This window comes from Macaca mulatta, chromosome X (assembly GCF_049350105.2).
Source record: "Macaca mulatta isolate MMU2019108-1 chromosome X, T2T-MMU8v2.0, whole genome shotgun sequence".
Taxonomy (NCBI): domain Eukaryota; kingdom Metazoa; phylum Chordata; class Mammalia; order Primates; family Cercopithecidae; genus Macaca; species Macaca mulatta.
The window spans coordinates 80,471,189-80,486,461 of NC_133426.1; the positions used below are offsets into that span (position 1 = coordinate 80,471,189).

Genomic DNA, 15,273 nt, shown 5'->3' on the forward strand with positions numbered 1-15,273 from the left:
CCAACAATAAGCAATAGGAGAAAACCTAAGGAACAAAGAATATATAAACAGCCAGAAAACAATTGACAGTATGACAGGAACAAAACCTCGAACATCAAAAATAACCTTGAGGCCGGGTGCGGTGGCTCACGCTTGTAATCCCAGCACTTTGGGAGGCTGAGGCGGGCAGATCACCTGAGGTCGGGAGTTCATGACCAGCCTGACATGGAGAAACCCCGTCTCGACTAAAAATACAAAATTAGCCAGGGTGGTGGCACAAGCCTGTAATCCCAGCTACTTGGGAGACTGAGGCAGGAGAATCTCTTGAACCCGGGAGGCGGAGGTTGTGGTGAGCCAAGATCGCACCATTGCACTCCAGCCTGGGCAACAAGAGTGAAACTCCATCTCAAAATAAATAAATAAATAAATAAATAAATAAATAAATACTAGATATAAAGAGATAGACTAATACAATAATAGTGGGGAAATTAAACAATCCATTTGCAACATTAGACAGATTATCTAAACAGAATATCAACAAAGAAGCGTTGGATTTCAACTGCACTCTATACCAAATTGACCTAACAGATGTTTACAAAACATTCTATCTAGCAACTGCAGAATATATATTCTTTTCATCAGCACATAAAACATCCTCCAGGATAAACCATATGGTAGGCCACAAAGCAAGACTCGACAAATTTTTTAAAAATCGAAACCAGATTGGATATCTTCTTAGACCACAATGAAATAAAACTAGAAATCAATACCAGGAGGAACTTTGGGAACTATACAAATACATGTAAATCAAACAAAATGCTCCCGAATAGCCATTGCATCAACAAAGAAATTAAGATGAAAATCAGGTTCTGATTCAAGATGGCTGACTGGAAGCCGCCAGTGGGCACCTCCCTCATGGAGAGGAGTTAAAATAGTGAGTAAATACTCACATTTCAAGTGGATCATGTAAGAGAGCATGCTGAAATTCACCAGAGAAGCAATAGGAACCATGGAGAACACAGGAGAATGAAGCTGGGCACTATGCTTAGCCAGGATGGATGTGGAGCCAAGAGAGGCTTCCTAACATGGGAGACGGGCGAGTGAGTGAGAGATTCAAGGGGTTCCACATCTCCACCCTGGACCATTACAATCCAAGTCATGGAAGAGCCCCCTTGACTCCCCTCAGGTCTCCAGACTATCACAGGGAGCCACCTGGAGACTGAGCAGAGGTACCACTCAAGCCCATGTGTAATTCAACAGACTTTTGATCCCCAAGCAGCCTTAAGCCAGGTGCTGCTGCACTGCCAAGGAGGGAGGTCAGGCATTTTCACATGCTCCTAGGACAGATACCATGGCCATGGTAAGAAGGAATGGGTACATGACAAACCACATGGCTCCCACCTCTGCTGCACCCTGCCAAACAGGGCTTGCCTGCTTTGGGGGCAGAACGCCAACAAACCAACCCTGCCCCCAACTTAACATTTCTGGCACAGTTCAACTCCCAAAGGTCCCCAGCTCCCAGAAGCCACCGATAGGCCCTCTGTAGCCTCTGCTACTGCTGCCTTAACCCCTGCCACCCACAGGTCAGGGAAGAAATGAGGAGGCAGGAAACTTTTGTGCACCCCAGTCGTGATGCAGAGGAGTGGGCAGGCTGCACATTGCGTGATCCCTCACCTCCATGGCTCCCCACCAGACATGACATGCCTGCTTCAATGAAAGTGCCCCAGCACAGCACAGCACAGCACAGCTGCCCTGCTTTTGCCTGAACACTGTGGCTATATCTTGGCATTCCTCTGAGGGCCCAAATCCCAGAGGTCACTGTTAGGCCCTTCCAAGTTGCTGCCACTGCTGCCTCTGCTCCTGCTGCCTGCAGGACAGGGAGGGAGTGGGAGGTTGGGCACTATTGAACACCCGTAAGACAGAACCAAGGCTCCTCAGGACTTAGCATGTCCTCCTAGGATTGTCTTGGAGGGGACCAGCTGTGCAGATGCCATGGAGGTGGTACTGATCTTTGTATGCAGCCTGCTGGTCCCTGTGGTCCTGGCCAGTGCAGCTAAGAAGGAGAAGGAAATAGATCCTTTTCATGATAACTACCAGACCCTGAGGATTGGGGGACTGGTGTATGATATGGTCCTCTTCCTGCTTGTGAGCCTCCATAGAGTCTTGATTTGTTGCCCAGGCTGGAGTGCAGTGGCAGGATCTCACACTGCAACCACTGCTTTCTGGGTTCAAGTGATTCTTGTGCCTCAGCCTCCCGAGTAGCTGGGATTACAGGTATGCACCACCATGCCCCACTAATTTTTTTATTTTTAGAAGAGACAGGGTTTCACCATGTTGGCCAGCTGGTCTTGAACTCCTGACCTCAAGTGATCTGCCCACCTTGGCCTCCCAAAGTGCTGGGATTACAGGCGTGAGCCACCATGCCCAGTCGAACCTCCATCATCTAAGTCACAGATGCAAGTGCAGTTTCAATCAGAAGCCCCAGGATCCAGGAGATGAGGAAGCTCAGGTGGAGAACTTCATCATTGCAAATGCAAAAGAGCCCCAGATAGCAAAAATCTGAAGTGCAGCCCACAGATAGGCAGCCTCTGGAACCAGAAGGTAGCTGCTTGAACCTTTAGATGCAAATGTCGATGCTTAAGAAAACCGGCCACTGTAGCAACAGATATTTTCCCAGGAGAAGGCAAGAACTTGTGCATCTCCCTGTGCCCATCCCTATCGCTTCTAACAACATTCTTCAACCTAATGATGCAACTAACATTTGCCTCCCTCATGCATCCTGTGGTCTTGCCCAACTCCTGTTACGTGTCTGTGTATGTGCATGTTTGTCGACTGTGGTCTTCATGGCTACTTGTTCATGGATGATATTATGTTAGTCAACTGTGGAGACTCACTTTTCCAGGCAGGAGAGGAGCCATGTCACCATTGATCCCTCCCTGCCACCATGAGCCTCCATCATCTCCTGTTTCTAGGCGTTCACTTATTCCATGAGAGACCAACCCGTTTTCTTGATTTAGGGGGATGGGTTTGGGTAGGAGCATGGGCAGGAATCTCCAATTATCCTAGGACCTGGGGAGGTTTGCATCACCGCCATTATAATTCCTCATGGACCCTCTTCACTCCTCTACAAGAAACTCGCTTCCTTATTTCACCCTCACATGAGTCTACCCTGAAGGTCTCTTAGTATTAATAATTGGAGATTCAAAGCAAGGAGCCGGTGAGCCCAGCCATTGCCTTCAGGCGAGCTACTCCCTTTCATGATCATTTTTTTTTTCCAGGAGGGTTCCACAGAGAAGTCTGCATCAACCCTGCCCTTCTGCAGAGTTCCCAGTGATTTTAGGCTAAGGGCTTCTACTCTATCCCTGGGGAATATGCCCCTTGTGTATCTTCTCAGCAATAACCCCATGGGCGCTGGGACTGTACCCCTTTCCAACCTTCCCTGCTTCTGAGATTTCAATCTACAAGCCAGGCCATCAGGATGCAGACTCCTATACATAAAGTTGGGTATCTGGCAGGTGATGGCTGAGGGACCCCCATTCTGTTGGGGCCAACACACTGGGATGGGCAGAGTGAGAGTAGGGGTCCTTTGATTCACTCACTGCCCATGTTCCCTTGGTCAGACAACAGAGATAAATCCTGCATTTTTTGCTCTGCCTGTCAGTATTCAGAGTTGTGAGTGAGGAGGGTTAGAGATCTGGAAGACTGTATAGCCCCACTGTGGAGGGAACAGCAAGAGGTCAGAGGTTACAATAAGAATAGTGACTCAAACCAGTTTCTGCCCCTACTGTCCTCCATGTTCCTGTGGAAACCAAACAAACTGCTGCTATGACCATACTTCTGTTCTCTCTATTGTGATCTATTCTCTCAACAACAGAAAAAAGACATAAAATATTGTTTCCAAAAGAAAGACACAACCTGCAGCCACAATGCAAAGGAGCAGGCAGACTACACCCGGTGTAAACCCATGTTTCCATGGCTCCATGCAAGGTAAGGCTTGCCTTACCTGTTACCAGTAACAGGCCCCACATGCACCTACCCCACCCTTGCCTGAATGATGTGGCTTTGGGTGAACTCCCAGAGGCTGCCAACTCCCAGAGGCCGCCGATAGGCCCTCCGCACCCTCTGCCACTGCTGCTTCTGCCCCTTCTGCCCACAGGCCAGGGCAACAGGCACCTTCATAGGCCCCAATAGTGAAATCCAGAACTGCTTCTGTGGAGGAAAGTGCAAGTAGGCCACATGCTCCACAGCTGCCAGTCTTTATTGCCTCAGAAGAGGGGGCCTGCCCTCCCCACTGAAAGCCTAACAGCACAGCCACCCTGCTCTTGCCAGACCACTTCAACTGCAGCCCAGCCCCCATAGGCCTGTTGTCTCCCTGACCCTGCCTGAGAGTTCTGCCAGTGACCCAGGGACCAGACTACCATTCTCTCTCATAGCCAGCACCTGAAATCTGGGCTGACTGACACAGTCCTGGTCCAGCCCCTTTCAGACTCATACATGCCATTCAATGGGCCATGTGGGGGCCTGAGAATAGGGGAGTCATCTAATCTAGTCCACTACTGCTGGCATCTGACCACCCCCACCCCCAGGGTCGGAGATTGGACCAGCCCAACCAGCCAACATCACCACAACTGACACTCACATACACAGGCCAAATGGCAGAGCCACTACTCCTTTCTATATGAAGCAGCAGGGTTGCTCCATCAGAGAACAGGCAAGCCATAAATCTGTCTGTATTGAGCTGAGTGAAGAGGTTCCATCCCCAAACCACTCCAGTGGAGAACTCTGGGTCAGGTAATTTCCATGGCTCTCAGCTACACTGTGGCCTGGAGATAGAAAACTGCATCTGAAAGGAGAGTCATTAGCACCAGGACAGGGGTGTAAAGGAGAAACAGATCACATTCCTGCATATCTAAGGTGTGAAGTCAGTGCAGCTTCCTTACCCCCTGCAGAGACCTTAGTGCATCTCACCAGGAGCTCCCCCAGTCACCCCAGTCGGGGCTGGTGCCTTCACTTGTCATTGGGATATTAGTGGGCAAGGCAGAGCTGGTGCCTTTGCTTGTCATTGGGGTATTTATGGGCAAGCCAGGAGCGATTCCATACACAGTTGCTTGTGCCCCAGCTGGGTCTTTGTTAGTGCCACTTACTGGCCTGCAGGTCTAACTGCACAGCCCAATAAAAACCTACTAACAAAAGTGCACAAAGGCAAATAATTTACCCAACATACACTACAGTCACACTCTCTAGAGGAAATATATGTGTGTGTGTATACGCACACATATATATGTATACACACACACACATATATATAGGAAAAAAATCTCACCTGAATGAAAATAAATTTAAAAAGAAGTGGCAGCCTCTCTAGGTGAGAAGGAACCAGCATAAGAATTCTGTCACCATGAAAAATCTGAATGTTGTAATGCCACCAAAGGATCACTCGAGCTCTCTAGAAACAGTTATTAATGAAAGTGGAAAAACTCAAAAATGACAGATAAAGAGATCAAAGCATGGTTTGCAAGGAAGTTCAATGAGATCCAAGAGAAGGTTGGAAATCAACACAAAGAAACCATGAAAGCAATCCTGAAAAGGAAGGAAGATATTAATTTATTTTTAAAAAAAACAGAACTTCTAAAAATGAAAAATTCATTTGAGGAATTTCAAAATGCAATTGAAAGCTTTAACAATAGACCAAGCAGAAGATGAAGATAGGTCTTTTTTTTTTTTTTTTTTTTTTAATTTTGTAGGGATGGGATTTCACAATGCCGCCCAGGCTAGTCATAAACTCCTGGACCCAAGAGATACTCCTGCCTCAGCCTCCCAAGTGCTGGGAGTACAGGCATGATCCACCACACCTGGTAAAAGATAGGTCTTTCAAATGAACCCAATCAGACAAAAATAAAGAAAAAGTAATTTTATAAAACAAACAAAGCATTTGAGAAATATAGAATTATGTATAATTCAAGAAAACTTCCTTCACCTTTCTATGGAGGTAGACAGCCAGATACAGGAAATTCAGAGGACACCTATGAAATACTATACAAGGGGAAACATTAGCAAGGCATATAGTTATCAGACTATCTAAGGCCAACACTAAAGAAAAAATCTCCTTTTTTGGTTTTTTTTTGTTTGTTTTCTGAGACAGAGTCTTGCTTTGTTGCCCAAGGCTAGAGTGCAGTGGCACGATCTCGGCTCACTGCAACCTCTGCCTCCTGGGTTCAAGCAATTCTCCTGCCTCAGCCTCCCGAGTAGCTGGGATTACAGGCGCGTACCACCATGCCTAGCTAATTTTTGTATTTTTAGTAGAGATGGGGTTTCACCATGTTGGCCAGGCTGGTCTCGATCTCTTGACCTCGTGATCCACCTGCCTCAGCCTCCCAAAGTGCTGGGATTACAGGCATGGGCCACCATGCCCAGCCCAAGAAAAAATCTTAAAGGCAACTAGAGAAGAGTCAAATCACCTTAAAGGAAAACCCATAATACCATCAGCCGACTATTCAGTTGACCTTCTACAAGTCAGAAAATACTATGGGCCTATTTTTACCCTCCTTAAGGAATAAAAATCCAACCAAGAATTTTATACCCTTCCAAACTAAACATCACAAATGAAGGAGAAATCAAGTCTTTCCCAGAAAAGCAAACACTAAAGGAATTTGTCACCTCTACATTGGTCCTACAAGAAGTTTTCAAAGGAGTTCTAAACATGGAAATGAAAGGATGATACCATCATAAAAGGACACATAACCACAAGCTCACAGATCTCATAGAACAACTGAAAAATTAAAACTCCAAAACAACTAGCTAACAACACTATGACAAAAACAAAATGTCATATATCAATGCTAACCTTAAATGTAAAGGGTTGAATGCCCCTCTTAAAATATACAGATTGGACTGGGTGCAGTGGCATATATATATATACAAAGTAGCAAATTGGGTAATAAAACAAGACCCGACTATCTTCTGCCTAAAAGAGACCCACTTACTGGCCAAAGATACCTTTAGACTCTAAGTAAAAAGATGGAAAAAGTAGAATGATTTATAATCCTTTGGGTATATACCCAGTAATGGGATTGCTGGGTCAAATGGTATTTCTAGTTCTGGATCCTTGAGGAATTGCCACACTGTCTTCCACGATGGTTGAACTAATTTACAGTCCCACCAGCAGTGTAAAAGCATTCCTATTTCTCCACATCCTCTCCAGTATCTGTTGTTTCCTAACTTTTTAATGAGCACCATTCTAACTGGTGTGAGATGGTATCTCATTGTGCTTGATTTGCATTTCTCTAATAAACAGTGATGATGAACTTTTTTCATATGTTTGTTGGCTGTGTAATGTATTCTTTTGAGAGGTGACTGTTCATTTCGTTTGCCCACTTTTTTATGGGATTGTTTGTTCTTTTCTTGTAAATTTGTTTAAGTTCTTTGTAGATTCTGGATATTAGCCCTTTGTCAGATGGATAGATTGCAAAAACTTTCTCCCACTCTGTAGGTTGCCTGTTCACTCTGATGATAGTATGCACACATATGTTTATTGTGGCACTGTTCACAATAGCAAAGATTTGGAACCAACCCAAATGTCCATCAGTGATAGACTGGATATAGAAAATGTGGCACATATACACCATGGAATACTATGCAGCATTCAAAAAAATGAGTTCATGTCCTTTGCAGGGACATGGATGAAGCTGGAAACCATCATTCTCAGCAAACTATCACAAGAACAGAAAACCAAGCACTGCATATTCTCACTCGTAAGTGGGAGTTGAACAATGAGAACACATGGACACAGGGATGGGAACATCACACACCAGGGCGTGTCAGGGGGTGAGGGGCTAGGGGAGGGATAGCATTAGGAGAAATACCTAATGTAGATGATGGGTTGATGGGTGCAGCAAACCACCATGGCACGTGTATACCTATGTAACAAACCTGCACATTCTGCCCCTGTACCCCAGAACTTAAGATATAGTTAAAAAAAAAAAAAATTAAAATAAAGAAACAAAAAAATGAAGAAAAAAAACAAATGGAAAAAGATACATCACACAAATGAAAAAAAAAAAAAAAACAAGAAAAAAAGAAAGCAGGAAAAACTATTTTCATACCAGGTAAAAGAGACTTTAAAACAAGAACAGTAAAAAATAAAAGACAAAGAGGGGCATTATATAATACTAAAGGTTTCAGCATGGCAAGGAGATTGGACAATCTCAAATATATATTCATTCAATACTGGAGCACCCAGATTCCCAAAGCAAATACTAATAGTCCTAAGAAAACAGATTTATAGGAATAAAATAATAGTGGGAGACATCAAAACCTCACTAACATCACTACACAAATCATCAAGATAGAAAATCAACAAAGAAGGCCAGGTGTGGTGGCTCATGCCTGTAATTTCAGCACTTTGGCAGGCTGAGGTGGGTGGATCACCTGAGGTCAGGAGTTCAAAACCAGCCTGACCAATATGATGAAACCCCGTCACTACTGAAAATACAAAAATTAGCCGGGCATAGTGGCATGTGCCTGTAATCCCAGCTACACGGGAGGCTGAGGCAGGAGAATTGCTTGAAGCTGGGAGGCAGAGGTTGCAGTGAGCTGAGATCGGGCCATTGCACTCCAGCCTGGGCAACAAGAGCAAAACTCCATCTCAAAAAAAAAAAACAAAAAAAAAAAAAAAGAAAAGAAAAGGAAAGGAAAGAAAATCAACAAAGAAACTCTGGACATAAACTATAGACCAAATGGACCTAATAGACATTTACAGGACATTTCAGCCAATGACTTCAGAATATACATTCTTCTCATTTGTGCATGTAACATTGTCTAAGATTGACCACATGCCTCATTACAAAGCAAGTCTCAACAAATTCAAATAAATCAGATTTATATCAAGCATCTTCTCAGACCACAGTGGAATAAAATTAGAAACCAATACCAAGAGGTATGTTCAAAATTATGCAAGTACATGGAAACTAAACAACTTTTTTTAGAGTGACTCCTGGATAAACAATAAAAACAAACAAGAAATAAAAAGAAGTTCTTTGGAATGAATGAAAAAATAGAGATACAACATACCAAAACTTCCGCAATGCAGCAAAAGCAGTAATAGGAGGAAAGTTTATAGTATTAAGCACGTACATCTCATGTTCTTTGCAGGGAGATGAATGGAGCTAGAAGCCATTATCCTTAGCAAACTAACACAGGAACAGAAGACAAAATTCTGCATGTTCTCACTTATAAGTGGGAGCTAAATGATCAGAACACATGAACACATAGAGGGGAGCAACACACACTGGGGCCTATCAGAGGGTGAAGGGTGGGAAGAGGGAAAGGTTCAGGAAAAACAACTAACGGGTACTAAGCTTAATACCTGGGTGATGAAATAATCTGTACAACAAACCCCCATAACACAATTTCACCTATGTAACAAATCTGCACATGTACCCCTGAACTTAAAAGTAAAACAAACAAAAAAAAACATAGAACAATTAGAAAGATCTTATACTAACAATGTAATATTACACCTCAAAGAACCGGAAAAACAAGAACCAATCAAAATCAAAGCTGGCAGAAAATAAATGAAAAAGATCAGAGTGAAACTAAATGAGATTGAAGCCAAAAAAGAATGATACACAGAATCAATGAAATTAAAGGTTGATTCCTTGAAAGAATTTAAAAAATTGAGAGACCATTAGCTAGGCTAACCATGGAAAAAGGAGAGAAGATTCAAATTAGCAAATTTAGAAATTATAAAGGTGACATTATTACTGGTAGCACAAAAATACAAAAGATCATCAGAAACTACTATGAACACCCCTATGCATACAAACTAGATAACCTAGAGGAAATGGATAAATTCCTGGAAACATACAGACTCCCAAGATTGAACCAGGAAGAAATAGAAATCCTGAAGAGACCAAAAACAAGTAATGAAATTGAAACAGTAATAAAAAAAAAAAAAACTTCCAAAAACAACAACAAAAGCCCAAGGTTAGCTGAATTCACAGCTGAATTTTACCAGATACAAAGAATACTTGGCACCCATCTTAATGAAATTATATCAACAACTTGAAGAGAAGAGATCGCTCCCTAATTTATTCTATGAATCCAGGGTCACCCTGATACTAAAGCCAGGCAAGGTCACAGTAAAAAAAGAAACCTATAGGCCAATACGCCTGATAAACATAGATGCAAAAATCCTTAACAAAATTCAAGCAAACCAAATCCAACAGCACATCAAAAAGATAATTCATCATGATCCCATGGATTTGTTTCAGGGATGCCAGCACTGTCCAACATATGCAAATCATTAAATAAATTCACCACATAATCAGAACTAAGAATAAAAACTGTAGATGATCATCTCAATAGATGTAAAAGAGGATTTGATAAAATCCAATATCCCTTCATGCTAAAAGTCCACAACAAACTAGGCATTGAAGGAACATACTTCAAAACAATAAGAGCCATATATGATAAACCCACAGACAATATTATATTCAATGGAGAAAATTTGAAAGCATTTCCCCTAAGATCTGGAACAAGATGAAGATCTACACTATCACCGCTCTTTTTCAACATGGTTCTATAAGTCCTAGCCAGAGAAATCAGGAAAGAGGAAGAAATAAATGGCATTCAAATTGGAAAAGAGGAAGTCAAAATATCTCTTTGTTGATGACATTATTTTATACCTATAAATTGACTCCTCTAAAAGACTTCTAGACTTGATGAACTACTTCAATAAATTTGCAGAATACAAAAGTAATGGGCCAGGTGTGGTGGCTCATGACTGTAATCCCAACACTTTGGGAGGCCAAGGCAGGCAGATCACGAGGTCAAGAGTTTGAGACCAGCCTGGCCAACATGGTGAAACCCTGTCTCTACTAAGAAGACAAAAATTAACTGGGCATGGTGGTGCATGCCTGTAATCCCAGCTACTCAGGAGGCTGAGGCAGGAGAATTGATGAAACCCGGGAGGCAGAGGTTGCAGTGAGCCGAGATCGGGCCACCACACTCCAGCCTTGGTGACAGAGCAAGACTCCAAAAATAAATAAATAAAAGACAAAAAGAAACCACCTTAGGCCAGGTGTGATGGCTCACGCCTGTAATCCCCACACTTTGAGAGGCCGAGACGGGTGGATCACTTGAGGTCAGGAGTTCGAGGCCAGCCTGGCCAACATGATGAAACCCCCGCCTCTACTAAAAATACAAAAATTAGCCAGGGGCAGTGGCAGACACCTGTAGTCCCAGCTACTTGGGAAGCTGAGGCAGGAGAATCACTTGAATCCCGGAGGCAGAGGTTGTAGTAAGCTGAGATCACACCACTGCACTCCAGCCTGGGTGGCAGAGCAAGATTCCATCTTAAAAAAAAAAAAAAAAGTTATGTACAAAGATTTCTAGCATTTCTACACACCAATAATCTTCAAGCTGAGAATGAAATCAAGAAATCAATCCCATTTACAATAGTCACAAAAAATAAAATACTGAGGAATACATTTAACTAAAAAGGTGAAGGATCTCTAAAAAGACAGCTACAAAATCCTAATTAAGAAATTGTAGGCCAGGCACGGTGGCTCATGCGTGTAATCCCAGCACTTTGGGAGACTGAGGCGGAAGGATCACGAGGTCAGAAGATCGAAACCATCCTAGTTTCACCTAACATGGTGAAACCCCATCTCTACTAAAAAAAAAAAAAAAAAAAAAAAAAAATTAGCCAGGCATGGTGGCAGGCACCTGTAGTCCCAGCTACTCCAGAGGCTGAGGCAGGAGAATGGCATGAACCCAGGAGGCAGAGCTTGCAGTGAGCTGAGGTCACGCCACTGCACTCCAGCCTGGGCAACAGTGCGAGACTGCATCTCAAAAAAAAAAAAAAAAAAGAAATTGTAGGCTGGGTGCAGTGGCTTATGCCTGTAATCCCAATACTTTGGGAGGTCAAGGTGGTGGATCACCTGAGGTCAGGAGTTTGAGACCAGCCTGGCCAACATGGTGAAACCTTGTCTCTAGTAAAAATACAAAAATTAACTGGGCATGGTCATGGGCTCCTGTAATCCTGGCTACTCGGAAGGCTGAGGCAGGAGAATCGCTTGAACCTGGGAGGCAGAGGTTGCAGTGAGCAAAGATCATGCCACTGCACTCCAGCCTGGTCAACAGAGTGAGACTCTGTCAAAAAAACAAAAGAAAAGAAAAGAAAGAAATTATAGATGAGAAACAAATGGATAAATATTCCACGTATTGGAAGAATTCATATGATTAAAATGACCATATTTCCCAAAGCAATCTACAGATTCGATGCTATCACCATCAAATTACTAATGTCATTTTTTTCACTGAATTATAAAAAACAATCCTAAAGTTTATATGGAACCAAAAAAGAGGCCAAATAGCCAAAGCAATTGTAAGCAAAATGAACAAATCCAGAAGCATCACATGGCCTGACTTCAAATTATACTACAAAACTACAGAAACTAAAACAGCATGGTACTGGTACCAAAATAGATACATTGATCAAAGGAACAGAGTATATGGAAATAAAGTCACATACCTTCAACCAACTAATCTTTGAAAAAACTCTCAAACATAAGCAATGTGGAAATAACATCCCATTCAATAAATAGTGCTGGGAAAATTAGCTAGCCATATGCAGAAAAGTGAAAGTGAACTCCTACCTATCACCATATACAAAAATTAACTTAAGATGGAGTAAAGACCTAAATGTAAGACCTGAAACTGCAAAAATTCTAGAAGAAAACAGGAAAAACTCTGGGACATTGGCCTAGCAAAAAATTATTGATGATGACCCCAAAAGTAAATGTAATAAAATAAAAAATAAACAACTGGGACTTAACTAAAAATCTTCTGCACGACAAAAGAAATAATAAACAGAGTAAACAGACAACCTACAAAACAGCAAAAAGTATTTGCAAATTAGGCCTCTGACAATGGAAACATGTCCAGAATCTACGAGAAACTCAAATAACTGAAGAACAAAGAACCCCAATAAAAACGGGACAATTCACACAAACATATTTCTCAAAAGTGGAACTATGAGTATCCAAAAAAACATGAAAAAAAAAATGCTCAACATTACTAATCATCAGAGAAATGCAAATTTAAACCACACTGAAATACCATCTTACACCAGGCAGAATAGGTATAGTAAAAAGACAAAGGCCAGGCATGGTGGCTCATGCCCGTAATCCCAGCACTTTGGGAGGCCGAGGCAGGCAGATCACGTAAGGTCAGGAGTTCAAGACCAGCCTGGCCAACGTGGTGAAATGCTGCCTCTACTAAAAATATAAAAAATTAGCCAGGCATGGTGGTGGGTGCCTGTAATCCCACCTACTCAGGAGGCTGAAGCAGGAGAATCACTTGAACCCAGGAGGTGGTGCTTGCAGTGAGCCGAGATAGCACCACTGCACTCCAGCCTGCGCAACAGAGCTAGACTCCATCTCAAAAAAAAAAAAAAAGGCAACAACAACAACAAAAAACAGATGTTGGTGAATATGCAAAGAAAAGGGAACGCTTATACGCTGCTAGTGGGAATGTAGATTTATTCAACTACTATGAAAAACAGTATAAATATATCTCAAGGAACTAAAAATAGAGCTACCGTTAAACCCAGCATCCTTATTACTGTATATCTACCCAAAAGAAATCTTTATATAACAAACACACCGCCGGGCGCGGTGGCTCAAGCCTGTAATCCCAGCACTTTGGGAGGCTGAGATGGGCGGATCACAAGGTCAGGAGATCGAGACCATCCTGGCTAACACGGTGAAACCCCGTCTCTACTAAAAAATACAAAAAACTAGCCGGGCGAGGTGGCGGGCGCCTGTGGTCCCAGCTACTCCGGAGGCTGAGGCACGAGAATGGCATAAACCCGGGAGGCGGAGCTTGCAGTGAGCTGAGATCCTGCCACTGCACTCCAGCCTGGGCGACAGAGCCAGACTGTCTCAAAAAAAAAAAAAAAAAAAAACACACCGAGGGGTGGCTGGCAAGATGGCCGAATAGAAACAGCTCCAGTCTGCAGCTCCCAGCAAGATCGACGCAGAAGACAGGTGATTTCTGCATTTCCAACTGAGGTACTTGGCTTATTTCACTGGGACTGGTTAGACAGTGGGTTCAGCCCATGGAGTATGAGCTGAAGCAGGGTGGGGCATTGCCTCACCCGGGAAGTGCAAGGGGTCGAGGAACTCCCTCTCCTAGCCAAAAAAACCATAGAGGGACTGTGCTGTGAGGAACATTGATTTCTGGCCCAGATACTATGCTTTTCCCACAGTCTTCGCAACCCACAGACCAGGAGATTCCCTCCAGTGCCTACACCACCATGGCCCTGGGTTTCAAGCACAAAACTGGGTGGCCATTTGGGAAGACACCGAGCTAGCTTCAGGAGTTTTTTTTTCATACTCCAGTGGTATCTGGAATGCCAGCGAGACAGAACTGTTCACTCCCCTGGAAAGGGGGCTGAAGCCAGGGAGCCAAGTGGTCTAGCTCAGCGGATCCCGCCCCCACAGAGCCCAGCAAGCTAAGATCCACTGGTTTGGAATTCTCGCTATCAGCACAGCAGTCTGAAGTCGACCTGAAATGCTCAAACTTGGTGGGGGAGGGGCATCCGCCATTACTGAGACTTGAGTAGGCGGTTTTCCCCTCACAGTGTAAACAAAGCCACCAGGAAGTTCAAACTGGGCGGAGCCCACCACAGCTCAGCAAAGCCATTGTAGCCAGACTGCCTGTCTAGATTCCTCCTCTCTGGGCAGGGCATCTCTGAAAGAAAGACAGCAGCTCAGTCAGGGGCTTATAGAGAAAACTCCCATCTCCCTGGGACAGAGCACCTGGGGGAAGGAGCGACTGTGGCAGCAGCTTCAGCAGACTTAAACGTTCCTGCCTGCCAGCTCCGAAGAGCGCAGAAAACCTCCCAGCACAGCGCTCTAGCTCTGCTAAAAGACAGACGGCCTGCCCCCATACGTCCTGACTGGGAGACACCTCCCAGCAAGGGTTGCCAAACGCCTCATACAGGAGAGCTCCAGCTGGCATCTAGCAGGTGCCCCTCTGGGACAAAGCTTCCAGAGGAAGAAACAGGAAGCAATCTTTGCTGTTCTGCAGCCTCTGCTGGTGATACCTAGGCAAACAGGCTCTGGAGTGGACCTCAGGCAACCTCCAGCAGACCTGCAGCAGAGAGGCCTGTGTGCCAGAAGGAAAACCAACAAACAGAAAGGATTAGCATCAACATCAACAAAAAGGACGTCCATACAGAAACCCCATCTGAAGGTCACCAACATCAAAGGCCAAAGGTGGATAAAT

General features: G+C 43.8%; 1 protein-coding gene across 1 annotated transcript; it reads left to right on the forward strand.

Moving 5' to 3' along the window:
* Positions 1 to 1,971: 1,971 nt before the first annotated feature.
* On the forward strand, positions 1,972 to 2,542 carry LOC706801 (putative FXYD domain-containing ion transport regulator 8). The gene is made up of 2 exons (XM_001095176.1): positions 1,972 to 2,124; positions 2,408 to 2,542. Exons 1-2 carry the CDS (start codon positions 1,972 to 1,974, stop codon positions 2,540 to 2,542), a joined length of 288 nt encoding a protein of 95 aa, XP_001095176.1.
* Positions 2,543 to 15,273: the final 12,731 nt, after the last annotated feature.

Bases quoted from the DNA above. Each gene is read 5' to 3' on its own strand.
- LOC706801 (XM_001095176.1), top strand. From the start codon at position 1,972: ATGGAGGTGGTACTGATCTTTGTATGCAGCCTGCTGGTCCCTGTGGTC. The intron at 2,125-2,407 runs GTGAGCCTCCAT...CACCATGCCCAG, and splicing joins ATATGGTCCTCTTCCTGCTT to TCGAACCTCCATCATCTAAG.